The sequence below is a fragment of the Leptopilina heterotoma genome, unplaced genomic scaffold (genome assembly GCF_015476425.1).
Source record: "Leptopilina heterotoma isolate Lh14 unplaced genomic scaffold, ASM1547642v1 Lhet_68, whole genome shotgun sequence".
NCBI classification, from domain to species: Eukaryota; Metazoa; Arthropoda; class Insecta; order Hymenoptera; family Figitidae; genus Leptopilina; species Leptopilina heterotoma.
Genome location: NW_025111157.1, coordinates 4,014,373 through 4,042,236, shown reverse-complemented (window position 1 = coordinate 4,042,236; position 27,864 = coordinate 4,014,373). Strand labels below are relative to the sequence as shown.

General features: G+C 24.1%; 1 protein-coding gene across 1 annotated transcript; it reads left to right on the top strand.

Moving 5' to 3' along the window:
- Nucleotides 1–1,999: 1,999 nt before the first annotated feature.
- LOC122510263 (bumetanide-sensitive sodium-(potassium)-chloride cotransporter) lies at nucleotides 2,000–19,731 on the top strand. Its single transcript, XM_043624765.1, has 18 exons — nucleotides 2,000–2,620; nucleotides 6,827–7,114; nucleotides 12,867–13,026; nucleotides 13,211–13,306; nucleotides 13,818–14,009; nucleotides 14,477–14,653; nucleotides 14,770–14,909; nucleotides 15,253–15,555; nucleotides 15,805–16,030; nucleotides 16,430–16,551; nucleotides 16,637–16,772; nucleotides 17,171–17,382; nucleotides 17,520–17,761; nucleotides 17,842–17,990; nucleotides 18,250–18,574; nucleotides 18,875–19,029; nucleotides 19,114–19,222; nucleotides 19,383–19,731. Exons 2-18 carry the CDS (start codon nucleotides 6,848–6,850, stop codon nucleotides 19,516–19,518), a joined length of 3,147 nt encoding a protein of 1,048 aa, XP_043480700.1. The 5' UTR covers nucleotides 2,000–2,620; nucleotides 6,827–6,847; the 3' UTR covers nucleotides 19,519–19,731.
- The last annotated feature ends 8,133 nt before the right edge of the window (nucleotides 19,732–27,864 follow it).

Below are 27,864 nucleotides of genomic sequence, written 5' to 3'. Positions count from 1 at the left end.
TTTGAACCAAACAAAGTTTATTTGAATCAAATAATATTTTTTTGATCAAATACAATTTTTTTGTCCTGAAAAGATTCCTATTTGAACCAAATAAAATTTGCTGGTAAAAAAAAATTCTACTTAAACCAAATAATGTTTATTTAAACCAAATAAAATTTTTTTGTCCTGAAAAAAGTTCTATTTGAACCAAATAAAATTGTTTTTAAACCAAATGAAATTTTATTTTGAACAAAAAAATGTTTATTGGAACCAAATAATATTTTTTTGATCAAATACAATTTTTTTGGCCTGACAAGATTCCTATTTGAACCAAATAAAATTTTATTTGAACTAAATAATGTTTATTAAAACAAAAAAAGAAGGTTCTATTTAAACCAAATAAAATTGATTTAAACGAAATAAAATTTATTTTAACCGAATATTATTTTTATTTTTAACCAAATTAATGTTTTTTTCAACCTAGTGAAATTTTATTTTGAACCAAATAAAGTTTATTGGAACCAAATAAAATTTTTTTGTCCCGAAAAAAGTCCTATTTACACGAAAAAAAATTTGTTGGCTTTAAAAAATTCAACTTGAACCAAGTAAAACTTTCTTGAACCAAATAATATTTTTTTGAATTAAATAACATTTTTAAACGTAAACTAAATTTCTGTTTGTAACAAATAAAATTTTATTTGAACATTTTGAACTAAATAATATTTATTAAAACAAAAAAAGAAGGTTCTATTTGAACTAAATAAAATTTATTTGACCCAAATAAAATTTGTTTCAACCAAATAAAAATTATTTGAACCAAATAAAATTTATTTGAACCAAATATAATTTTATTTGAACCAAATAAATATTTTTGGCCTAACAGAAAGTTTTATTTTAACCAAATATAATATTATTTCAACCAAATAAATGTTTTGGGCCTAAAATAAAGTTCTATTTGAACCAAATAAAGTTTAATGGAATCAAATAAATTTTTTTGTCCCGAAAAAAGTCTTATTTAAACGAAAAAAAATTTGTGTAGTTTTAAAAAATTCAACCTGAACCAAATAAAACTTTCTTGAACCAAATAATATTTTTTTGAATCAAATAACATTTTTAAACGTAACATAAATTCCTATTTGTAGCAAAAAAAATTTTATTTCAACTATATAATGTTTATTAAAACAAAAAAAAGGTTCTATTTGAACCAAATAAAATTTATTTGAACCAAATGAAATTTTTTGTTGAACAAACGAAAAAGTTCAGTCGCATCTGAGTCAAATTTATCTTTTTTTTACATGTAATTACAAATAATTACTTTCAATAGAAAATAAAAAAAACCTTATTTCTTTTGTTTTTTTTCTTTCTTTCTCACTAATGACAGATTTCTTTCATACCCATCAAAAAAATATATACGTTACGCTAATGGTAGTAGACACCCTTAAGGATCGATTTTTCCATAGGGTATGTTAGGAAACAGCAGAAGGTGGTTACATTCAGGGTGAAAATATCCACGAGTCTCAAAATGAGTCATTTGTATTTTCACATTCAACTAACCGCCCACTTTCCTCTTTCTCCAAATTGTATACAATTCCCAAAAAAAATTTTTTTTGTTCAAACAATAGAATTTCTCTATATAGGTATCCACTAAAGTCTAGAAGAAAAAAAAAACCAAGACAATCATATGATACAAGTCCCTCGATGAAAAAAAGGGGTCTTCTACGCACACAACGACAAAAAAGGGATGATTTCCAAATGGAACGAAGAATCGTTTTCTAAGGCACCAAAGGAGGACGCTGTTTTCAATACTCCCGAAAAAAAAAAAAAAAAAAAACCACGTGCATTCCATGTGGATGAACGCTCACCATTCAAGTTTTACACACAAAAGCCGTGAATACTTCTTTAAATTCTCTTTCAGTTTAAATATGTGAATGTGCACACCAACTCCTCTATAATAGGAATCGGTGGACGTGTGTATATGCGCCGTTATATGCGAGGAGATTGTGCAATCCTCGTCAGTGGAAATCGGGCTTTCATAAAGGTCACACGTGCCGGTTTAACAAAACCGTTTGGTTAAGAATCATTTTTATTTTATTATTATTTTTTTGTTTTTTGCTATTATTTTTCTCTGCATTAATTTCTTGTTCTCAATGTAAATTCGAAAGGCAAAAATATTTATACGCACGCGCAAAAAAATTATATTATCACCAAAGCACGTGTGCTTTCTCTCTTAGAATAAAACAGCGTGCTCTGTGTGTAAAATAAAAAGCCGGCTGTATAGCCGACGAGAATAAAAAAAAATTTGGTCTCTGTGATATTTCTCCTGCTACTCAAAATTCATTTTCTCCTAATTTAGCATTACAACAAATATTTAAATTAACCAACAAAATATTAGGAGAAAAAAAATACTAAAACTAAAAAGAAAATAGTGTAAAGTGTTCAGTTTAAAAAAACTTTTTTTTCGCCCCAAAAAACAGGAAGTGATTTCTGGTTTTACAGGGTAACAGATGCCTTATTTAAAACTTGTTCCAATCAAGGACTGATTGATAATCACACAATGGGTTACAATGGAAAACTGAGAAAATAATCAAGTGGAATTTATTTTTCTTTAGAAAAAGTTGGAGAAAAAATTCGAAATTATCAGGTAAATTTTATATTGATATTCCCTTCGCCCCCCATCAACGAATTCTTTATAGAAATATTTTTTATTCTTCTTGGAATTTTGCCAGATAATTTTCATGGAATTTTATATGCGAAAGGAGAAAATTTCATTTTGATAAGAGTGAATAATTTACCTACCAAAGAACTGACTGAATAATTTTAACAAGAAAAATTAGTTATCGGTGGAAAATTAATTTTAAATTTATCTTTTCTGAAAATTTTTCACACGCAAAAAATATTTTAAATGGAAATTTTTAATCTTTGAAAAAGAAATTATCAAAATGACTAATAGAAAAATATTTAAATAATGAGTATAATTACTTCTATTAATAGAAAAATGGGTTTATTTCTTAAACAAATTTTTTTTTGGTAACAAAATTTTATGGTTAAAAGTAAAAATTGTTTTTTAAAAAATTTTCATAAACCCATAAAAGTAAAATAAAAAAAAATAAAATAATAAAAAATTTGAATACTGAACAAAAAACTTAATAATAGATAGAAAATATTGTTAAAAAATAAAAGAAATGTTTAAAGAAATTCAAAAATATTTTTCTAATTAACCGATTTTAATAAATAAAGTCTAGTAATAAGCAAATATTTTAGTTTGTTTTAAAAAAACTACTATTTTGTTAAAAAAAAAATTTTCTAATTTTGCAAAATAAAAGGTTTTAAATTTGCACAATGCGGAAACTTGGAGAATTCTGTCAATTCAGGTGCGTTACGAGAAAATTTAGAACCCAGAGCAAATATTAAATTTTTGAAACATTTCTTTCATTTTTGTAAGAATATTTTTACTTTCAAAAATAGCCGTTAAAATAAAATTCTTTTTTCTTTTGAATAAACATAATTCTTTAAAATAAATATAATAATAATAATAATAAACCTAAATAATAACAATAATAATAATTTTACTAATATTAAAAATTTTAAAAATCAAAAAATTTTAATAATAAAAATAATAATAATAATGTAGATAAAAAAATCATGTCATGTAAAAAAATAGTTAATGTTTCGCATATGTCACATGTAAAATGAGGAAAGTTCTCTCTTAACCGGAAGAAAAGACGATTTCTATCTTCACACGAAGCTCCAATTACATTATTCATTAAAAAACTAATAATCAAGTAAAAAAGAATAATTCAATGAATATTCGCGCCATATGTATAAATATTTACACATAAAAATTTTTTCAAGATTACATTAAAGGTAACAACTTTTTACATATTCAAGCACATAAAACGAAACATGAAAAAGAAGAAAAATATTCTTTTATTATTGTTAGTATAATTATTATTTTTATTTTTATTATTATTATTATTATTATTATTATTATTATTATTATTATTATCATTATCATTATGATTTTTATGATTATTATAATTGTGATTATTATCATTATTATTATTATTATTATTATTTTTATGAGTATTATGATTGTGATTATTATTATTAATAAAAAGACTACAATAATAAAAGCAATATAACAAAATTAAAAATAATGAAACAAAAGAGTTCTTAAACAAATTTTTTTCAATAAAAATAACCATTTAAAAAAATCAAAAAAAAAAAAAAAATTTTGGTAATATTATGAAGAACTGACATTTTTAATTATGTGTGGAAATTGTCATTAAGAATAATTTCATAATTGATAACCCACGCAGTCGTTATTCATTAATTGTTTCAAGGCAAAGGGTACTTCTTATAACAATCGGTGTCATAAAAAATGATATAAACGAAAGACAGAAATTGTAACTATCAGTACTTTTTTTTAAGTATATAATATCTGTAAATTATATAACATAAAAAAATTAAATGAAAAAAGTATTGGATAAAAAAGGAAATATATAATTTAAATACTTTTGTAATAATACAATAGTTTTTGACTTTTGAATAAATAAATAAATAAATAAATACAAATATAAAGTGATTAATAAATAAAGTTAAAAATTTAAAGGCCTATTCGATAAATAAATAAATAAATAAATAAAATGATTAACATAGTAAAAATATAAACTATTATTATTTTTTTATTAAATAGGTAATTATTATTTGATATTAATTAATAAACTGATAAACTAACTAAAACTAAAATAAAAATTTACTAAAAACAACTATTTCTAATTTATAAATTGCAAAAGAGAAGATACTATTACACCTGTGTTATTATTAATAACTTGACATCAAATTTTTCTACACAATAAGATTATGTTTCAAACTAAGTATATATTAAATCCACTAAGTACATATTGAAATAAGACACCGTGTGCCCCATATAAAAAAAATTGATTACTATACATTAATTTCGAAATTAATTTTATTTATTTTAATTTTTATCATTCACTGAAATCCCATTATTTTTTAATTAAATACAAAGCGAATTTTTTCTATTAAATTTCTTCTTTCCATAAAAAAGGATTTTTTAATTAATATATTAAAAGAATTATTCAATTAGTAATAAAAAAATAATCAAACCAAATAATGTTTATTTGAACCAAATGAAATTTTATTTTGAACAAAATAAAATTTATTGGAACTAAACAAAATTTTTAAATGTAAAAAAAGTTCTATTTCATTTGGTTTAAATAATATCTATTTGAACCAAATAAAATTTGGTTCAAATAGAACTTATTTGAACCGAATGAAATTTTATTATTTTGAACAAAAATAAAGTTTATTGGAACCAAATAATATTTTTGAAACGAATACAATTTTTTAACGTAAAAGAAATTCTATTCGAACCAAATAAAATTGTATTTAAACCAAATGAAACTTTATTTTGAACAAAAAAAAAGTTTACTGGAACCAAATAATATTTTTGAAACGAATAAAATTTTTTAACGTACACCCAGAGAAAAATATTATAAACCAAATATATTTTATTTGAATTAAATAAACGTATATTTGTCTCAGAACCAACTAGACTTTTTATTTCTTTCAAATAAAAATTTTATTCGACATAAATAAAACATATATTTGAGATAAATAAAATTTTATTTAAACCAAATAAAATTTATTTCAAACAAATAAAAAGTCTAGTTGGTTCTGAGACAAATATACCATTTCTCTGGGTGTAAAAGAAATTCTATTTGAACCAAATTTTAAAGTTTAATTTTTAATTTTACTCCAGAGCTAATCTGAGTCAAATATATTTTTTTTCCAAATAAAATTGTATTTAAACCAAATGAAACTTTATTTTGAACAAAATAAAGTTTATCAGAACCGAATAATATTTTTTAAACCAAATAAAATTTTATAACGTAAAAAAAATTCCTATTTGAACCAAACAGATTTTGCTTGAACCAAATAAAATTTTATTTTTAACCAATTAACATTTTGTGGCGCATAACAAGTTCTATTCTAACCAAATAAAGTTATTTTTCAACAAATAAAGATTTTTTGAACCAAATAAAGTTTTTTTGACCAAATAAAATTTTTTAACGTAAAAAAAATTCTTTTTGAACCAAATAAAATTGTATTTAAACCAAATGAAACTTTAATTTGAACAAAATATAGTTTATCAAAAACCGAAGTTATATTATATACGAATATTATAGTTTATCAAGAACCGAATAATATTTTTTAAACCAAATAAAATTTTATAACGTAAAAGAAATTCCTACTTAAACTAAACAGATTTTGTTTGAACCAAATAACATTTTGTGGCGCATAACAAGTTCTATTCTAACCAAATAAAGTTATTTTTTAACCAAATAAAGTTTTTTTGACCAAATAAAACTTTTTAACGTACAAAAAATTCTATTTGAACCAAATAAAATTTTATTTTGAACCAAATAACATATCGTGGCGCATAACAAGTTCTATTCTAACCAAATAAAGTTTTTTTGAACCAAATAAAATTCGTTGGCTTAAAAAAAGGTCTACTTGAACCAAATACAATTTTTTATTTCAGTTAAATAAACTTATATTTTTCTCAGAGCCTATTAAATTATTTATTTGTTTCAAATAAAAATTTTACACGTCACAATTAAAATTTCTAATTGAACCAAATAAAATTTATTTGAAGCAAAGAAATTGTTTAGTTTTTTTAAAGTTCAATTTTACTTCAGAGCTAATCTGAGTCAAATATATTTTTTTTCTAGGTGAAGAAGTAATAAAAATTATCATTCACTTAAATCTTTAGGGACATGAATTTTTTTGTTATTTTCCTCATAGAATTTTTTCTTTGCAGTAAGAAATAAAAAAAAGCACCATGGCTTTCGAAAACGGAAGATCGAGAGACATAGACCTGGAGGACGTTGAATTAAATCAACTGAGAAGAACAAGATTTCATGTTAATCGTGTAGACAGTATGGAAGGACGAGCAAGTCTCCTAGCCGAACAGGAAACAAGAAAATCCTTAAAATATATGACAAGGGAAGCTTTACCAAGACTCGATAATTATAGAAACATTTTAAGTATTCAAGTTGCCCACAGGCCATCTCTAGACGAACTTCACAATCCAACACTTTTAAATAAGGTATAACAATTTTTTTTTAACACGCAGAGAAAAACTCCAAGAATATCTCGTGAAAGATAATAAATAATAGAGATTGACTGTATAATTATTTAATTACACCACTTGATTCTATATATAAACGGAAATATACTTCTAAATATAATTTATAACAATTTTCGTTTAATTTTCATTTATTTTCATTTAATTTCCACTCATTTTCATTTATTTTTAATTTTAATAATTTTCATTTAATTTTTATTTAATGTTCACTCATTTTCGTTTATTCTTAATTTTAATTTAACAAATTTTTATTTAATTTCCAATTTTTTTAATTCAAATTTTAATTTAAACAATTCATTTTAAAACGGTTTACATTTTGAGAGTAAAAAAATAAATACCTGCAATCTAACTACCGGTTGGGTTGATTATCGTTAAATGTATGTCTAAAGAAGCATTTAAATCATTAAAAATGAAAAAATCACTGTTTTAACAGTTAACGTGTTTATGAGAAGGTAGATTAGATATAATTTATGGCGTACTATATGTACGTATTATTTTTATTATTATTTTCTTTTTTTTTAAATTTCTATACTGAAATACTTTTTCGAGGAGAGCATATATGTAAAAGGTGGAAGAAAAAATAGAAATCCCCTTGAGAAACAAAACTTTATCACTTCATAAAAATATGACTACTTTATCAAGAGTACGAGAGAATAAGGCAATAAAAAAAAGGAAACAGTTGAAAAAAGTTTTCGTTAACAAACATTTTTATGCGAGATGACGTGTGAAATAACAATAAAAAACGAAGCTTATCATTCAAATGAATAATTGTTTACAAATTTTTTAGTTTCTTCAAAAATATTTTTGTTTTTTATTTTTTTATTTTCTCCCTCTCTCTCTACCTCCCTTTCTCTTTTCTTTCTTTTCTTTTTTCTTTTCTTTCTTTCATTTATGTTTTTCTTTTTTTTCCTTTTGTTCTTTCCTTTCTTTTTTACCTTTCTATTTTTTCTTCTTTTCTTTTTTTTCCTTCTTCATCAATATTTTTCTCTCTTTACCCAATTTTTAATTTGAATTTATCAATAACTGCTACCTTTTAATTTGTTGAAGATTAGATAACAAAATTTTTAACTTTTCACTATTATCTTTTTCGTTTCTCACGGACTAAACTTTATTTTTCAGGAAAAGCAAACTACGATTTAAAAATATATGAAAAAGCAGATATATAAAATATTCAAAAAAAATTTCAAATATAAAACTTTAGTTATCGGAACTCATGAAAAAAAATTTTCAAATAATTGAAAAATTGAAATAAATTGAGAAAGTTCACTTTTCGTTAATTCGATTATTAAAAAAACACTCTTTTTAGTAATATTCACAAACAATCAATATTTTCCAGAATTTTTTTCAAGTTCTTTAAATTAAAAAAGAAATCTATATTTTATTTTAATTAAAGAAATTAAAAATAAAAGCAATTTTATTTTAATTAAACAAAATTAAAAGTAAAATAAAATCAATTTCCTATTTTAATTAAACCAAATTAGAAACAAATTTTATTTTACTCTAATAATTAAACAAATTTTGTTTCAAAATTAATTTCATATTTTAATTTAAAAAAAATTAGAAACAAAATAAATTTTACTCTAATTAAACAAAATTAGAAACAAAAAAATTTTACTCTAATTGAACAAATTCTTATTCAAAATTAAAATAAATAAAAAAAAATGAATATTAATTAAAATAAATTCAAAATTCTTATTTTAATTAAACAAAATTAGAAACAACAATAAATTTCACTCTAATTAAACAAAATGAGGAACAAAATAAATTTTACTCTAATAATTAAACAAAAAAAAATACCAAACTTAATTTAATTCTAATTAAACAAAATAAAAAAAAATTCTTGAAATTAATGATTCATTATTGAAGTATTCCAACCACCTCATTTTCTCCAACTTACTAAAGGAAAGGATTATAGAAAATAATTGAACAGACCTTGTATAGCGATAACACTAGATTCTCTGGACGTTAAGAATCTTTTTTCCCCCTTTTTTTCTTAGACATTTCGTTTGATACTGTAAATGCACAAGGTTGAATAAAAGACTATTAATAGAAATTATAAACAAATGATAATTATTATTATTATTATTATTTTTAAATAAATATTCTATATATCAAATTGAGAACACTTCTTTTCGTCTTAAAAAATAGTTGTAAATAAATAAGTTCGACGTTTGAACTTTGCTTTTAATAAAGATTGAATGACTAATGCCATTTTAATATTATACTATAAAAAGATTAATAAATTTTTAACAAGAAGACTCCCAGAGTTAGTCAAGAGGAGTTGATCAGGTCGGGTCGAATTTTAGACCTTCACGTACATGAAACTAATTAAATCGTTAACGCGACCATGATGGTGACTAATATTTCGGTTGCAAAATATCGTGACAAATGAAATTTTCAAATATACACACCAAAAAAAAAAAAAAAAAAAAAAAAAAAAAAGAATTCATCATCACTTATAAAAAAAAATTATTCTCCTCGATAATAATAATTCTTCTCTATGAATAATCTTCTTCGTAAATAATTTTCTCTATAAATAATTATTCTCTACAAATAATTTTTTCTATGAATAATTTTCTCTGTAAATAATAATTTTTCTCTATGAATAATTTTTTTCGTAAAAAATTATTCTCTACAAATAATTATTCTCTGCAAATAATTATTCTCTACAAATAATTTTCTCTATAAATAATTATTTTCTACAAATAATTTTTCCTATGAATAATTTTCTCTGTAAATAATTTTTTCTCTCTAAATAATTTTGCTCTATCATTAATTATTTTCTATAAATAAGTTTCTTTTTATAAATAATTTTAAATTATTCATCCAGAGAAAAATTTTATTCGAACCAAATATAATTTATTTGGATAAATAAAACCTTCGATAATTAAAATTTTTTGAAATATTATAATTAACGTGCTATTTTTATTGAAAAATATTTTTTTCCGGAATTATTATATCAAGAATATCAAATAACTGTTTTATTGAAATATAATTTATAATATGTATTAATATAAAAATAATTTGGTTTTGATAAGTTTCTATAAAAAATACGGAAGTGATTAAAGTCTATAAATGACTTTTATTCCAATATTGTTTAATATAGATTAGATATCAATATACGTTGTTATTAAATTATTAAATTATATCAATAAATATTTATTTATATTGTACCTATTATAGATAAAAAATATATTTGACTCAGAGCCAATTAGACTTTTTATTCGTTTGAAATAAATTTTATTTAGTTTAAATAAAATTTTATTTTGTTCAAATAAAAATTTATTTTGTTCAAAAAAAAGTTTCATGTCTTATAGAAATTTTCTTTAAACCAAATAAATAACTTAGTTGACTCTGAGAAAAATATTTAATTCAAATAAAATATATTTGGTTTAAATAAAATTTTTCTCTGGGTGAGTAAAAAGGATTATATAAAAATATTAAAAATGAAATTATTTACAAAAAATGTATTATAAAGTCGATGTAATCAGAATTAAAAGATAATAAATTGTTAAAAGTGAAAGACAATAGTAATTTTGAATCGATATCAATTCAACTTAACTCGAATAATTAATATGCTCGGTAAATATGAAAACCAATAAATTGTAACACAATGGCGCTATAAGTTCCTCCAAAGGCTGACAATTTATTTGAATTATAACAATCATTGTCAGCCCCAGCATTTAGCAATCATGTAACTGAAAATTGCTCTCGTCTTATATATGTGCATATATACATACATACATAAGATATAAAAGTGAATCAACTCATCTTCATTTCGGTCCACAATAATGAATTGTAACGATGCAAAACACTTTCAGACAATTAACGACAATAATTTATTATAATCATGTTGAAAATTATTATTATTAAGAGGAAGAAGAAAATCTTTGCAATAGACTCAAAATTTTTACATTTTTACATTTAATCAAATGGATTACATAATCAAATGTTAGAATTTTTATTGTCGAAAATTTTTTAATTAAAACAACGAGTGTACAATTTTTATTGCTAACTATTTTTATGGCCTTTGGGTTTTTAAATTAAATTAAGTCTCGGAAAATGAGTTAGTGCTTTTTTGTTATTACTATTTACTGTTACTATTTTACTATTTTATTATTTTTTTTACTTACTACTCCTCTTTTGCTTTAATCAACGAGATTTTTTTTGTATAAAAAAATTAAATATTTTCAACTAAATATTTTTGTTTGTAATAATTTTTGAATATTAAGAAATTAAGAATATTGTTAATATAATTCAAGGATACGAATTGACAGAATTTGTACTTGGATCTAAACTAATGTTCAAATGTGAAGAGAACATTTGATATTCCGGGCACTATTACATAAATCGTTATTCTTTATTGGTCTCTTATGAACCCTTCCTCAATAAAGTCACCTGCAATCTTTTGATAAAAATGCAGTGAAAGTTTGAACAATTGTGAAATTATAATTATATTAAAATTATTGAAATTAATAAAATTCATAAAATTATTATTACTGTAATAATAATAATAATACCTAATAATAATAATAATAATAATAATAATAATAATAATAATTATTATTATTATTATTATTATTATTATTATTATTCTTGTTGTTGTTAATTTAATATTATTACGTTTTTTTTTCCATTTTCTCATTTTTAACAAGACAAAATTTGTTTAAAAAAATAACTGAAATAAAAAACAAATTTTAAAAAATATTACAAACAAAAATATTTAGTTTGAAAATAGTTAATTCTTTACACAAAAAAATCTAGTTGATTAAAGCAAAAGCAAAAGAGGAATAGTAGGTAAAAAATAGTAAAATAGTAAAATTTTGAAAATAGTAAAACGCGGTAATAGTAAATGTCAAAATAGAAATAGTAAATAATAAGTGGTAAAAAATTAACAGTAAATAAAAAAATAGGAACTAATGATAAATAATTAAAAGCTTAAAAAACATTTACATCTATTATAAAAAAATTAATAGTAAATGACAAAATTCGAATAGTATAACAATTATGATAATTATATATAAAACAAAAATTAGAATTTTAAAAATACGTCAACATTTATACATTCAAAATGTATTATCGTAAATTTGTAGAAATTATTATACTTGTGCAAAATGATATTTAATGCGCAATAAACAAAAAGAGAATGATATATATCCGCAAGTTTAATTAAATCCCACACTTTATCAACGTTTTAAATCAATATTTTGACATTTATTATTACTTTAGTTCCTCTTTGTTTTTTTGTAATTCTATTTTTCTTTTCATAATAAAAAAAAATTGTTAATTAACTTGCAAACAGGATTTGCAAAAAAAAAACTCGAGTCTTTAATTAATACTAACAAATATATCACAATAAGTTATTAAACATTTGATAATAATAATAATTATTATTTTTAAATTTAGGATGAATTTAAATTTCAATAAATTTAATTTTAATTTTAATTCACCACCTTTAATATAATAATTATTATTATTTTGCCCGCCTGTGTTAAGTAAATAAATAATTAATAAAAATATTATTAATAAAAATAAAAATAATAATAATAAAACAACTACTTTTGTACGAAAAGACAAGTCCCATTTATATTGAAATAAATATCTAAAAATAATAAATAGCAATAATCAGTAAATAAAAACAATTGCAAAATTAGCTAAAAATGAACGAAATTAAAAGAAAAAAATTAATTAATTTTCAAATTTTCATTTCCAGAGTGCAAGGAGTAACACATTGCCATTAGTTGATTTAAAAAATGCAGAAAGGGGAATAAAATTTGGTTGGATTCAAGGAGTGCTTCTAAGATGTTTACTCAATATTTGGGGTGTAATGCTGTTTCTGCGACTCTCATGGGTCGTTGCAGAAGCAGGAATAGGTAAAAGTTTGAATTTACCTACATTTCAAAGTAGAGCAAAAAAAAAAAAAAAATATAAAATAAAAAACAGTTAGAAAAAATTTCAAAGTTGAAATTTTTGTAACAAAAATTTTTTTAATTAATAAATTTTTAATTTAAATAAAAAAAAATGTTGCCTTAATTAACATATGAATTTTATTTTTAGGACAATCAATTGTGTTGATATTGACAACAACAATGGTAACAGTAATTACATCACTGTCCATGTCAGCAATCAGCACGAATGGTCTCATTAAAGGAGGTAATTAAACTTGACTCTTCGTCGAAATATTTTAAATATTTTTTTATTAACACTTTCTTCTTTTTTTTTTGAATAAAGAAATTATTTATTGACCTAATTTTCATAAACATTTGAATTTTTAATTCAAATTAAATTAATTTAAATTATTTCAAATTTAAAAATTTTTTAATGTCCCTAAAGCTTTAAACATTCAAATGAATTTTATCTCTTTTTCAAATCAAAATTTTATTACAATAATTTTGGGTCAAGTATTAAAAAACAGTTTATTGTAATAAAAATTTAATTTGAAGAAGAAATTTATAAATTTCGTCCATAATTAATTGTTACTTAATTATTTTGATAATGACGCAAAATTATTGTAATAGAAATTTAATTTGAAGAAAAAATAAATAAATTTCGTTCATCTGAACTTTCAGAACTTTTAGAATTATTCGTGATTAATTTTATTTTTCCGCGATAAATTTAATTAATTAATTATTATATAACTATTAAAGTTTATTTTTAATTACAGGAGGAACGTATTATATGATTTCTAGATCCTTAGGACCAGAGTTTGGCGGATCGATAGGAATAATTTTTTCAATTGCAAATGCCGTTGCGTGTGCAATGTACGTGGTTGGCTTTTGTGAAAGTCTGGTAGATCTTCTAAAACGTTACAATTCCTGCATTATCGACTGCAGTAATGCAGATATTAGGATAATTGGTAATTTTTTTCAAAATCAAAAAATAAATAAACTAACTTCTTTAATTTACATTTTTATATGGCAATGAGATAAAAACATTTTTTATTTTTAAGTTAAAATTTTCTTAAAAATCTTTAAACACAGGCAAAATTTCAGAAATTTTTTTAAACTCAAAAAAAAATTAATTACTGGTCTCAAACTACTGTTAGAACAATTCCAATTAATATCTGGGTCATCAAAATTAATTTAATTCACAATTCATAAAAAGTAACCACAGCCGATAATCAGCAGAAGATGAAAAATTATTTTTTATTGTTTGTTAACAGTTGTTAATCGTGAGTCAAAAAATTTGTTCCTGGGCCTAAAATATTACTAGAACAATTCTAATAATTATTTGAGTCATCAAAATTAATTTAATTAAACTGTGGCAACCATGAATTAAATTGAATAAATAAATTAATATAAATTTAAATTTCACAAATTTTAGGAGTGATAACAATAGCGGTTCTGCTTGCAATCGTTATTATCGGAATGGAGTGGGAGGCGAAAGCACAAATTGGCCTTCTGATAATTCTCCTCCTAGCAATAGCCGATTTTTTAATTGGCACATTCATTGGACCGAAAAATGACGAAGAAAGAGCGAAAGGATTCATTGGATATGATCGTAAGAAACAATTCTGTTACGATAGTTTATTAACGATAGTAATTACGATAGCAATAGATAATAGACTATTAAAAATAGTTACAATCGAGAAATTCTAATTAATATTTTCTTTTCAGTCAATCTCTTCAAGGAAAACTTTTTGCCCAACTATAGGCCAAAGGATGGACAGAGTCACGATTTTTTTTCAGTCCTTGCCATTTTCTTCCCCGCGGCCACAGGAATTCTGGCAGGTGCGAATATATCCGGGGACTTAAAGGTGATTTATAGTCTTTTCATCGACATGGAACACCTTTAATGTTTCGAATATGAAAATCAGTGTCACAAAAGTTGACAAATATATTTAGAAATTAATTATTATCTAATTAGGAACTATCTTAAAAACCTCAAATTTCAATTCAAAACATATTTTCTCGTTAATCAAAGAAACTTGAACCTCAAATTTTAAACAAGGAAACTAAATTCCAATCTTTTTTAAAAGAGAAAACTAAATTCAAATCAAACAAACGAAAGAACTAAAATCTGAAATTTTAAGCAAAGAAACTATATTGGAAACAAATTTTATTAAAGTATAACTAAATTGAAATCAAATTTCCCAACAGGATCCACAATCAGCGATACCAAAAGGAACCCTATTGGCTATTCTTTTAACAACCTTCTCCTATCTTCTAATAGCAATCATGGTAGGTGGTTCAGTTATGCGTGACGCTTCAGGAAATATTATGGATTTATTTAACATTTACAATAGTTCCATTCTGAGATCAATAGGAGGTTTAGAAAATCAAACGAGCATTGAAAATGAAACCTACTTCGAAAGTATTCCCGAGAAGAATTGGAGTATCTACGGTACTGCTTTCAATTGTACTCCGCCAAATTGTCCATATGGTACCCACAACAGTTTTCAAGTAAATGCTCCATTCCATAAAATTTACTATCTTAATAGTTATTATCCAATAATTTATTTAATTAAATTAATTAAATGTTTCGTCGGAGCTACTGCAATAACATGCATCTGCAAATTCATTCATTGAATTCATAACGAATTGCACAAAAAAAGCTTTTAATAAATTTACATTAATTGTATTGCACTAGCTCTTATGATTTTTTTATTTTGTTGGATAATTTAAACTGATAATTGACAATTACTTTTTTAGGTGATAGAATTAGTTTCTGCATTTGGCCCCTTTATTTACGCGGGTTGCTTTGCAGCAACAATTTCAAGTGCCCTTGCTTCTCTGGTTTCTGCGCCTAAAGTATTTCAAGCACTATGTTTGGATAATTTATATCCAGGCATTGCATGGTTCAGTGGAAAGAAAGGAAAGGAACCTGTTCGAGGATATTGTCTCACATTTGTCATAGCCGTTGCTTTTATTCTAATCGGTAAATATGAACCTTGTGAACATAAGAATATTGATTTCCAACTTTATGGAGAAAGGAATATTAATTCCTAACTTAATAGACATAGGAATATTGATTCCTAACTTAATGGTCATTTGAAGATTGATTTCTAACTTAACGGACATTGGAAGATTGCTTCCTAACTTAATGAACATAGAAATATTAATTCCTATCTTAATGGTCATTGGAAGATTGATTCCTAACTTAATGAACATAGGAATAAATGTCCATAACATAGGAACTATGCCCATAAAGTTAGGAATAATTCCTATGTCCATAAAGTTCCGAATGTTCAAACGAACGAAAAAAGTAGAGAAATAATATCTTCTCTAAAAAGATTCATTGATGATTCAAAAGGAAATAAACAAAATTTATTTACAGGTCAACTGGACATCATTGCACCGCTAATTTCAAATTTCTTCCTGGCTGCCTACACTCTTGTTAATTTTAGTACATTTCATGCCAGTCTTGCCAAACCGATCGGATGGCGTCCGACTTTCAAGGTATCATCTCATGCTAGTGGAATAAATATTCATAAATAATTTTTATTATCACTAACAGCAATAATGATAATTATTTTCTCCACAGTATTACAATATGTGGCTGAGTCTCGCTGGAGCAATTCTTTGTGTGATTGTAATGTTCCTAATTTCTTGGTGGACGGCATTAATTACTCTATTCGTGGTCATGGCCCTGTATCTTGTTGTGGCTTATCGAAAACCTGGTAATTAAAGATTTCTTTCTTCATAACAAAAATTTGTGGCTAATCATTCGCTGCGTTAAAATGATAGTTATGATAATTGGAATATGAAACAGTACTCTGCTGCAAACTATGCAGAAAAGTACTCAACATAGTTGTACTATGTTACTGTAGCATAGTTGTACTATGTTACTGTATAGCATAGTTGTACTATATTACTGCAGAAAAGTATTCTGCATAGTTTTGTAGCAGAGTAATGAATAGTACACTTTTCTGCATAGTATGCCGCAAAGTATTCATTACTATGCTGCATACTGTGCAGAAAAGTCTGCAGAAACAGAAATTAACTTGTGTTTTATTTACCCTAAAGAAAACTGTCGCTTTTCTCGCGGATATTACACAAATATATTTAATTTTTCCAGATGTCAATTGGGGCTCGACAACACAGGCGCAAACTTACAACAATGCCCTAACGGCAATACAACAACTCGACAGAGTTGAAGAGCACGTGAAAAATTACAGACCACAAATTCTGCTTCTCAGTGGTTCGCCAAGTTCAAGATCCTCTTTCGTCGATTTCGCGTATCACATTACAAAAAACCAAAGTCTACTTATTTGTGGAGACATCATACAAGTAATTTCCATCATCTTTCGAATTCTCTACGGATTCATATTACGAATATTTATCTACAGATATTTAATACAAAAAGTACCTGTACTAAAACAACTCTAATACTTTAATATTATAATCCTTTTCTCTCAAATTTTCAGAGCTCTTTATCCTACAAGACCCGAGCAACAATGTCAATGATGGCCACATCTTGGTTCAGGACAAACAAAATAAAAGCCTTCTATTCACTCGTGGATGGTGCGAATTTTCAGGACGGTGCAATATCATTGTTGCAGACATCCGGAATCGGAAAACTCAAACCGAACATACTACTAATGGGTTATAAGCAAGACTGGTCCACTTGTCCTTTGGAAAATCTGAACATGTACTTTAATGTGATGCAGTGAGTAAACCTGAAGAATTTTTCAATATCAATAATTGAATTATTACCCAATTTACAGAAATTTTATGTTTGTTTTGCAGCAAAGCACTAGACATGCATATTGCAGTGGCGCTACTAAGAGTCTCCGAAGGATTAGATTTCAGTGCAGTTATGGAAGATGTCGAGGAACATAGGCGAACGATTCTTCCAACTATTAGGGGAAATCAAAGTTTCTCACAATTGAGTCAAGGTATGACAAATTTATTACATATTTCTCGAGTATTTCTCGAGTATTTCATCAAGTATTCATCGAGTATTTCATCAAGACCGAGATCAAGACTTCGTACTTTCCATTCCTCCGTACTTTTATACTTTATCCTTTAATTACTCTGTTATCCAAAGTAAAAACCTAAAAGCCTATTTTCCATAAGGCCGATAATCAAATGGCAAATGCGACTACTAGGTTTTCACTTTCGAGAGAGCAGTACTTAACTTTATACCCTTTTCAGCGAGCAGTGTTTCGGACATGTCTGTCTCAGGAAGTCCAACGCCAAATCGAGCCAATAAAGTAAACGAATTTCCGAATCCAACAGTGGAAGTACGTGCAGAGAACAAGCAAAATGCGACGATATCGAAAGATATTTTGGATGCAGTTACACGATTCCAGAGGAAGCAGAAAAAAGGAACAATAGACGTTTGGTGGTTGTATGACGACGGTGGTCTGACACTCCTACTACCCTACATCATAAGCACCAGAAGAAATTGGTCAAACAGCAAATTAAGAGTATTTGCCTTATCCAACAAGCACTCGGAACTTGAATACGAGCAACGGAAGTAAGCCAAAATTTCCAATAATCGAATTTTGAATAACAAATAACTAACACCAGTAGTCCAGTACCATAATAACAAATAAGTACCAAATAACTAATGCCAGTCTAAATTTGAATCATTAAAATTTTACTGATTCAAATAAATTAGATAAAATAAATTAGATAAAATAAATTAGATAAAATAAATTAGATAAAATAAATTAGTATAAAATAAATTAGATAGAAAAAGGACTACGTTTCAAAAGAGCATTTCGAACAAACGATGCGAAAAAAAATTACTAATAAAAAACTTCTTCTTAAACAGCATGGCGAGTCTTCTCTCAAAGTTCAGAATAGATTACTCAGCTTTAAAAGTTATTTCGGATATTAACAAACCAGCTCAGACTGGAACGAAAAACTTTTTCGACTCACTAATTGTGGACTTTTGTAATCCGGCTAATTCACGATTAACAGAAGCGGGTAAGTAAATATGGAAATTTCTTTTCTGCTTTTTTCTTTTCTAGAAAAAAAAAATTGAAAATCCTTTTGTTCCCTTGTGTATAGATATTATAAAAGACTCGGAATTGCTGGCAATGAAGGACAAAACGAATAGACATCTACGTTTACGTGAATTACTTCTTGAAAATTCCATGGAATCTAATTTAGTTGTTATGTGAGTGGACTTTATTAAAATTAGGAATAAAAATAATTAAAATTATTTTAAAAATTAACTATATATTAATATATTAATTAATAATTAACTATTTATTATATTATTAATTCAAACTATATGTTAGACTAAACGAATTTTTTTTTTTTGTTCCAATTTTTAGGACATTACCAATGCCAAGGAAGGGGGCAGTTTCAGCAGCACTCTATATGGCATGGCTTGAAACATTAACACGTGATATGCCACCATTTTTACTGGTTCGCGGTAATCATTCATCAGTACTGACATTTTATTCCTAATTTTATTTTACCCTCCTTCACCTTTTTTCATTCCTTAATCATTGATGTCATGAAAATGAGGATTAGAATCTAACGAGAATTATTTCCGTACATGTATTAATATTTTACGGTCCACAAGTTATTAATATTCAAATGAACGAAATATTTTTCACCGAGTTATTAAATTAATTAAATTTATTAAATTACTAATTGCTAAAAAATTAAAACATTTAAAAAAATCCAGTTTCTAAATGTACCTAAAATTTGATAATTTCATATTTAGAAACTTTAGAATTAATTTTTGTCATTAGAGCAAAAGAAAAATAAATATTCTTTCGTTTGAACGTTCAGAACTTTAGGATCATTAAATATTCCCTAATTTTGAATCAGTTAAAACTAATTGATAATGTTCATGAAAAAAAAAAATTAAATATTCTTAGAAGAAACAATTTATATAAAAGTGAAAAAAAATTAGTTATATTTTAACAAAAAGAAAGTATTTTTCTATTTGAAATTTTTAATACTATACGAATTTTTTCAATAAAAAAAGAAATTGTCATCCTGTCTTAAGATTTGGTTAAATAAATAGTATTAGTATAATAAATAATATATATACTTAAATTAAAGTATATAAAGAGTTAAATAATTAAATTCATCAGATTTCTAAGTAGTAATTATAAATAAAGAATAGCAAAAATAGAAAATAACAAAATCACCAAGGTGCTTGAAAAACAGTTTTCTAAAAATATAATCATTGTTAAACGATTGTAAATTTTATCTCATACTGAAACTAATTTAATTTTACTTCAATTAACAAATTAATAATTGTTTTATATTAATTTTATTAAATTCCTTAGTTAAATAATCTTTAACGTCCGAGATCCTTTATTTATTAAATTTCAAATTAAATTAAAAGGTTAATAAATATTCAAATAATTAAAATACTTATTTAATATTAATTTATTCAATTAAATAACCATTTAATATAAATTTATTTAATTAAATAATTATTGAGTCAAAACGCGTCAACCGTGAATACATTTTTTTTATAGTTTTGGAAAAGTCAAAACATTTATGAAAATCTGTAGTTCACAGCAAACCAAAAAAACACTTTTAACCGTTTTTCAAATTTTTAAATATTTATACCTTTTTTTATAATAAAAAATTTTTGCATTATTTTAGAAAAAAATTAATAACTCATTACTGTTTTGCTAGAAATTAATGGCAATTTTTTTGGTAGTCATTGAATATCCACTCTTTTAAATAAACTTAATGGTGAAAAAAAATTTTGAAAAATTTTTAATTTTTAATAACAATTTTATAAACAATTAGTGTTTTTTATGCTTTCTAGAGCAAGGATTTTAATGAAATTTATATGTAAGATACATTGAACCTACATCTTTATATTCCCGAAAAAAAAATTTTGTATTTCCAATTACAACCGGAGATTTTGAATTTTTTGTTGCGCCGTGCGCAGTCTGCTCGTTTACCGCGGCATTTATCACAGCGATGGATGCCACGATGACGGCGCACGGCGCAACAAAAAATTCAAAATCTCCGGTTGTAATTGGAAATACAAATTTTTTTTTTCGGGAATATAAAGATGTAGGTTCAATGTATCTTACATATAAATTTCATTAAAATCCTTGCTCTAGAAAGCATAAAAAACACTAATTGTTTATAAAATTGTTATTAAAAATTAAAAATTTTTCAAAATTTTTTTTCACTATTAAGTTTATTTAAAAGAGTGGATATTCAATGACTACCAAAAAAATTGCCATTAATTTCTAGCAAAACAGTAATGAGTTATTAATTTTTTTCTAAAATAATGCAAATATCTCGGAAATATTCACTATTCACGGTTGACGCGTGTTGACTCTATTGAATGTTAATTTATTGAATTAAATAATTTAAATAATTTAAATAATTAAAAAATAATAAATTTGTCAGCTTTAAATTAATAACGATTGATTAAGAAATTGTTTGAATAAACAAAATTATTAATTGACGAATCAATAAATTCTTGACCAAATATTAATTATCTAATTTGTTCCATTTATAGTCCAATTTAATTAAAAGAAAATATTCTACTATTTTAACAAACAAATAAATATCTAATTAAATTAATAATTTCAATTTTACTTCTATTTAAGTAATTATTTGATTCAATTTAATTACATTTTAATTACCAACATCAATTAAAATTATCAACATTATTTTCCTAAACTTCTGAACGTTCAAATGAACGAAATTTATTTTCCGATTAAATATTTTTCAAAGTTCACTCTGAATAAAATCGAATGATAAATAAATGATTCAAAATTGTAAAATAAAAAAATAGAAAATAAAATAAGTAACAAAAGTATCATCGTTCAATTGAACTTCGGAAACTTTAAAAGCACAATTAATTTAAATATTGACTTGAATTTCCAATACCAAATATTAAATAAATTATATTCAGTTTTGAGTGATAAAATATACAATTAACATAAATTATATTTTTAATAATAAAATACATACAAATTAATAATATTTAACGTAGCTTCCGCCTTAACGTATTGTATCAATGCGTTTAAAAGAAAAAAAAAGAAGAATTATTGTAAACCAACATTGTGACTTATAATTAGTATTTATAGATGACTTTTTAAAAAAAGACAATTTGCAAATGGCATTCATGTTTAAATAATTAATACGATTTACGACCTTATTCGTCAAGAATCTTTTAATTTATATACAAAGTGTACAGCTACATATTTATTATACCTTCTAGCAAAACGATCAATAGTTCATAATATATATAATTTATAAATAATTAAGAAATCACTAGGTCTTCAAATATAGAACTGTATATTTTTTTGTGAAAAAAAGAAAATTATCACTACGTAGAAACGAAACTTCAAATTTAATTCAAATTAACGATTTTATTTTTTTTTCTACCACTCTCTAAATTTAAATCAGTAAAAACTAAAAATGTTTATTAATTTTAATTAGTGGTTGACTTTTTGCTCTTGAATTAGTAAATTTTACTAATAAACAGTAATTTCTACTAATTTCTTCTAATGACTATTTATTATTAGTAAATTTTACTAATAAATAGTAATTTCTACTACTTTCTTCTAATGACTATTTATTATTAAAATTTACTAATTCAAAAACAAAAAGTCAATCACTAATTCAAATTAATAAACATTTATACAAATTCAAATTTAGTGAGCCTATTATGATACGATAGTAGCAAAAAAAATTAAAACATTAAAAACTAATAACAATTTTCCGATACTTTATGTCCTTAAAAAATTCAAATTTATTATTGTGCAACAAGTTTAAAGTGGAAAATTATTATGAACTGTACGTGAACTGCATTACAAAGTAATATTTGCATTTTAATGTGAAATATATTGACAGGGTTCTATATTGATTTTCAAATTTTCCTTTGTTGCCAATATATATATGTATACACATTATATTATGCATAAACTAATGAATATTAAATTTTTATTTAAAAATGCGCACAAGGATAATAGAAAAGAATATTTTTACTATCTAATGAAAATTTTAACAAATTAATTATTTAAACTAGCATTTAGTATACAATATAGAAAATATTAGTTTATATGTAGGAAAACAATAAAATAATAATTAGTACTTTTAAAGATGTAATTAATGTACATATTTTCAGTGTACAATTCTGTACAATGAATAATATATATAATATTTATTTTTTGAAAAAAGAAAATATTTTTAAAAAATATTTTTTTTAAACTATTATTTTTTAAAAAGTATATTTTTATAAAATAAATATTTTTTCAAACGTACATTTTTTTTAAATGTATATTTTTAAAAAAGTATTTTTTTCAATGTATATTTTTTAAAAAGTCTATTTTTTTAAAATGTATATTTTTTAAAAAGTATATTTTTTAAAAAGTATTTTTTTTTAAACGTATATTTCTTAAAAAGTATATTTTTTTAAAATGTATATTTTTTAAAAAGTATATTTTTTAAAAATGTATTTTTTTAAAAAGTATTTTTTTTGAAAATGTATTTTTTTAAAAAAATGTATATTTTTTAAAAAGAATATTTTTTAAAGACGTATATTTTTTAAAGTCTATATTTTTTTCAAAAAATATATATTAATTATAGGATATTCATTTCAAATGAATATCGCGCTTTATAATTATAATAGTTCAACAAGAATCAGACAAAAAAGCTCTTCAATTTTTGTACAAAATAATTTTTCTAAAAAAGAAAAACTCTATTTTTTCAAAATAAAAACTGCGATGGTAATAATAAAAAAAATATTCAATTAATATTTTCGCTGTATTATTCATTTTGTATTTCTAGTTTTCATCGTTATTTTTATTTCTAATGACTATATATTTTTATTTTCCTCTATTTTCAATTTTCCTTTAGAGAATTTTTATTTCTTTCTATTATCCAATTTTGTTTTATAGTATTTTCATTTTATATTTCCATACTTATTGTTTCTTTATAATATTCATTTTTATTCAATGTAAAAATATTTATTCACTATTTTTAAATGTATTTTAGTATTAATTTCAACGTCGATGAAGTTCGCAACTTTTATAATCAACGATTTAGAGGGAAAAATATTTTCTCATAGGTCTGTGAAGCTGGCCGAACCACTTTTATAAAAATGAATTTAAATTATACCATTAATTAGTGCTCAATTAGTGCTATTTTTGTACCATATTGCCGAATTTAGTGCTCAATGTTTATTTAAAAAAAACAATGGTTCTGCTGAGTGAACGTTCCGCTGGCCGGACCATAACGAAAAACGCTTTAAAAACGCCAACAGAATATTTATAAATAGCCTATTATTTAGTGCTCAATTAGTGCTCAAAGATTAACAAAATAAAAAATTTTTTTATTAATTATTTATTTAAAAAAAAAAAATTTTTTTGAATGAGTGAGTAATCCGTTAGCCAGACCATAACGAAAAACGCAATAAAAACACCAACAAAATATTTATCGATAGCCTATTATTTAGTGCTCAATTAGTGCTCAAAGATTAACAAAATAAAAAATTTTTTAATTAATTATTTATTTAAAAAAATTTTTTTTTCGATTGAGTGACTAATCCGCCAACCGCACCATTACGACAGACACGTCAAAAATCACAACAAAATATTTATCAATACCCTAAAATTTAGTGCTCAATTAGTGCTTAAATATTAACACAATAAAAAATTGTTTATTAATTATTTATTTATAAAAAACATTTCTTCGAAAGAGTGAACACGTTAAAAATGTTTTAAATTCGTTTTATAATTCGTTTTCTTAGCCTATAATTTAGTGCTCAAATAGTGTTCGCAGATTAAGAAAATAAAAAATTTTTTTTATTAATTATTTATTTAAAAGAAAAACTTATTCAAATGAGTGAGCGAACCGCTATCCGCACCATTACGAAAAACACATTAAAAACGCCAACAAAATAGTTATCAATAGCATATTATTTAGTGCTCAATTAGTGCTGAAAGATTAACACAATTCAAAATTTGTTTATTAATTATTTATTTAAAAAACTAACTTATTAGCTTATTACTAACTCAGCGATCCGCTGGCCGGACCATAACGAAAAACACGTTAAAAACGCCAACAGAATATTTACAATTAGCCTATTATTTAGTGCTCAATTAGTGCTCAAAGATTAACACAATTCAAAATTTGTTTATTAATTATTTATTTATAAAAAACATTTCTTCAATAGTTCTAGAGTTCCTGATAGTTTTTAGAAATAGTTCCGGCAATTAAATAGTAAAAAATAAGTTTTTTCATAATAGGGGGCCAACTTCACGCAGTCCCTCACTATTGAAAAAGTGGATTTATAATTAGAGTTTTGAGTTGTTCTAATAGAGTTCTAGAGTTCCCTACATTTTATTCGAATAGTTGAGCCATGTAAAGTTGGCACTACTTTTTTGAAAAATCAAAAATTTTACAAGAGTTCTGGGCACTTTTGCAATAGTTCTAGAGTTCTCTAACGATTATTTAAATAGTTCTGATAATTAACAATAAAAAAAGCGACAATGAAAAATCATAGTGCTAACTTTGCATAGCACTATGATTTTTGCAAAAAAGAGTTCTGACCTAATATTCTGAAAGAGAATAAAGAGTTCTAGAGTTCTTTACTAAAAAAACAAGAGTTCTGCAAAATTTCAAAAGTTATTAACAAATTAAAAAAAGATATGAAAATAATATTTTGCAAGTTCTGAATAGAGTTCTGGCATCGTTGCGAAGAGTTCTATAAGTATGTCTAATGACATTTTGTTCTAAATCCAAAATCAAAAAAGTTACGGGACTATGAAGTTTTCTAAAATTTTCAAAATTTAAAATTCAGAGTTCTGAGAGTTTTGTAAAGAGTTCTGGCATCGTCATAAAGAGTTGTATAAGAATTTCTTGTGACATTTTGTTTTAAATCCAAAATCAAAAAAGTTACAGGACTTTGAAGATTTCAAGAAATTAAAAAAATTAAAAATTCAGAATTCTGAGGATTTAATGTTTAATAATTTTGGGACAATCATGTTGCACTTTCCTGAAACAGTTAAGTCTGAATTTTTAAATTTTTTGAAAATTTTAAAGTTCTGTAATTTTTTGGATTCTAGATTTAAAACAAAGTGTCATAAGGAATACTTATAGAACTCTTTTTAATGATGCCAGAACTCTTTTCAGAACTCTCAGAACTCTGAATTTTCAAATTTTCAAATTTTTTTAAAATTTCAATGTCCTGTAACTTTTTTGATTTTGGATTTAAAACAAAATGTCATTAGGAATACTTATAGAACTTTTTATGATGATGCCAGAACTCTTTTCAGAACTCTCAGAACTCTGAATTTTAAAATTTTGAAAATTTATGAAAATTTCAAAGTCCTGTAACTTTTTTGATTTTGGATTTAAAACAAAATGTCACTAGAAATACTTATACAACTCTTTATGACGATGCCAGAACTCTTTACAAAACTCTCAGAACTCTGAATTTTAAATTTTGAATATTTTAAAAAACTTCATAGTCCCGTAACTTTTTTGATTTTGGATTTAGAACAAAATGTCATTAGACATACTTATAGAACTCTTCGCAACGATGCCAGAACTCTATTCAGAACTTGCAAAATATTATTTTCATATGTTTTTTTAATTTGTTAATAACTTTTGAAATTTTGCAGAACTCTTGTTTTTTTAGTAAAGAACTCTAGAACTCTTTATTCTCTTTCAGAATATTAGGTCAGAACTCTTTTTTGCAAAAATCATAGTGCTATGCAAAGTTAGAACTATGATTTTTCATTGTCGCTTTTTTTATTGTTAATCATCAGAACTATTTAAATAATCGTTAGAGAACTCTAGAACTATTACCAAAGTGCCTAGAACTCTTGTAAAATTTTTGATTTTTCAAAAAAGTAGTGCCAACTTTACATGACTGAATAGTTCTGATAATCCGAAGTCATAAACAAATAATTGAAAACACGAGAATTTTTCAAAAAATCTAAAATGTTACGTTACAAGAGTTCTAATTAGAGTTCCGTTAGCCCCCCATCTAGATCAATAAAAAACTCTTATAACAATTTTTTCAAAACCTAAAAACTACAAAACTACAAGACTTTTATGTTTTAAAAGAAATTTTTTTTTTTTCAATTGAAAGTTCTATGAGTTCTAATCAGATTTCTGTGAGCCCCCAATACTGTTCGATAAAATAACTATAATAGGTAACAATTTTCTTAAGACCCAAAAACTACTGAATTACAAGACTTTAAAGTTTCAAAAAAATTCATTTTTTTGTTAAATTTAGAGTTCTAAGAGTTCTGATGAGAGTTCTGCGAGCCCCCAATAGTGTTCGATAAAAAACCCTGAAACCAATTTTTTCAAAACCTAAAAACTATTAAACTACAAGACTTTTATGTTTCAAAAGAAATTTGGTTTTTTTAAATTGAAAGTTCTATGAGTTCTAATCAGAGTTTTGTGAACCCCAAATCTTCAGACAACTACCAATTGCTTGGTCAATAAGCTTTGTTTTACATATATAATTACGCACCATTATGTATATCAACCTAAAAAGAACAATTAAACACTTTTTTAAAATTTGCAATGGCATTAACAGGATTTTACCGTGCCGTATTATCTCTATAACTATCCTTGCCCCTTGAGCGCATATTTCAGTTTTTTTTAAATTTTAAGGAACGACGTGAATTAATTTGAAAATAAATACAATATTCGTGTTCAGCAGGAAATTCCACTCCGAAAAACACTTACGTAAATAAATATTCTGAAACTCTAATATAGAAAACAATATGATAAACATAACGTTGACATTTTAGCAAAATAGACTATTTTCAAAAATAAACTCCTAACTTCGCAAAT

What these genes read in the sequence shown, in the direction of transcription:
- LOC122510263 (XM_043624765.1), top strand. Translation starts at nt 6,848, where the DNA reads ATGGCTTTCGAAAACGGAAGATCGAGAGACATAGACCTGGAGGACGTT. An exon ending in AGGATTCATTGGATATGATC is followed by an intron (nt 14,654 to 14,769) that starts GTAAGAAACAAT and finishes TTTTCTTTTCAG; the next exon opens with TCAATCTCTTCAAGGAAAAC. An exon ending in GATGGCGTCCGACTTTCAAG is followed by an intron (nt 16,552 to 16,636) that starts GTATCATCTCAT and finishes TTTTCTCCACAG; the next exon opens with TATTACAATATGTGGCTGAG.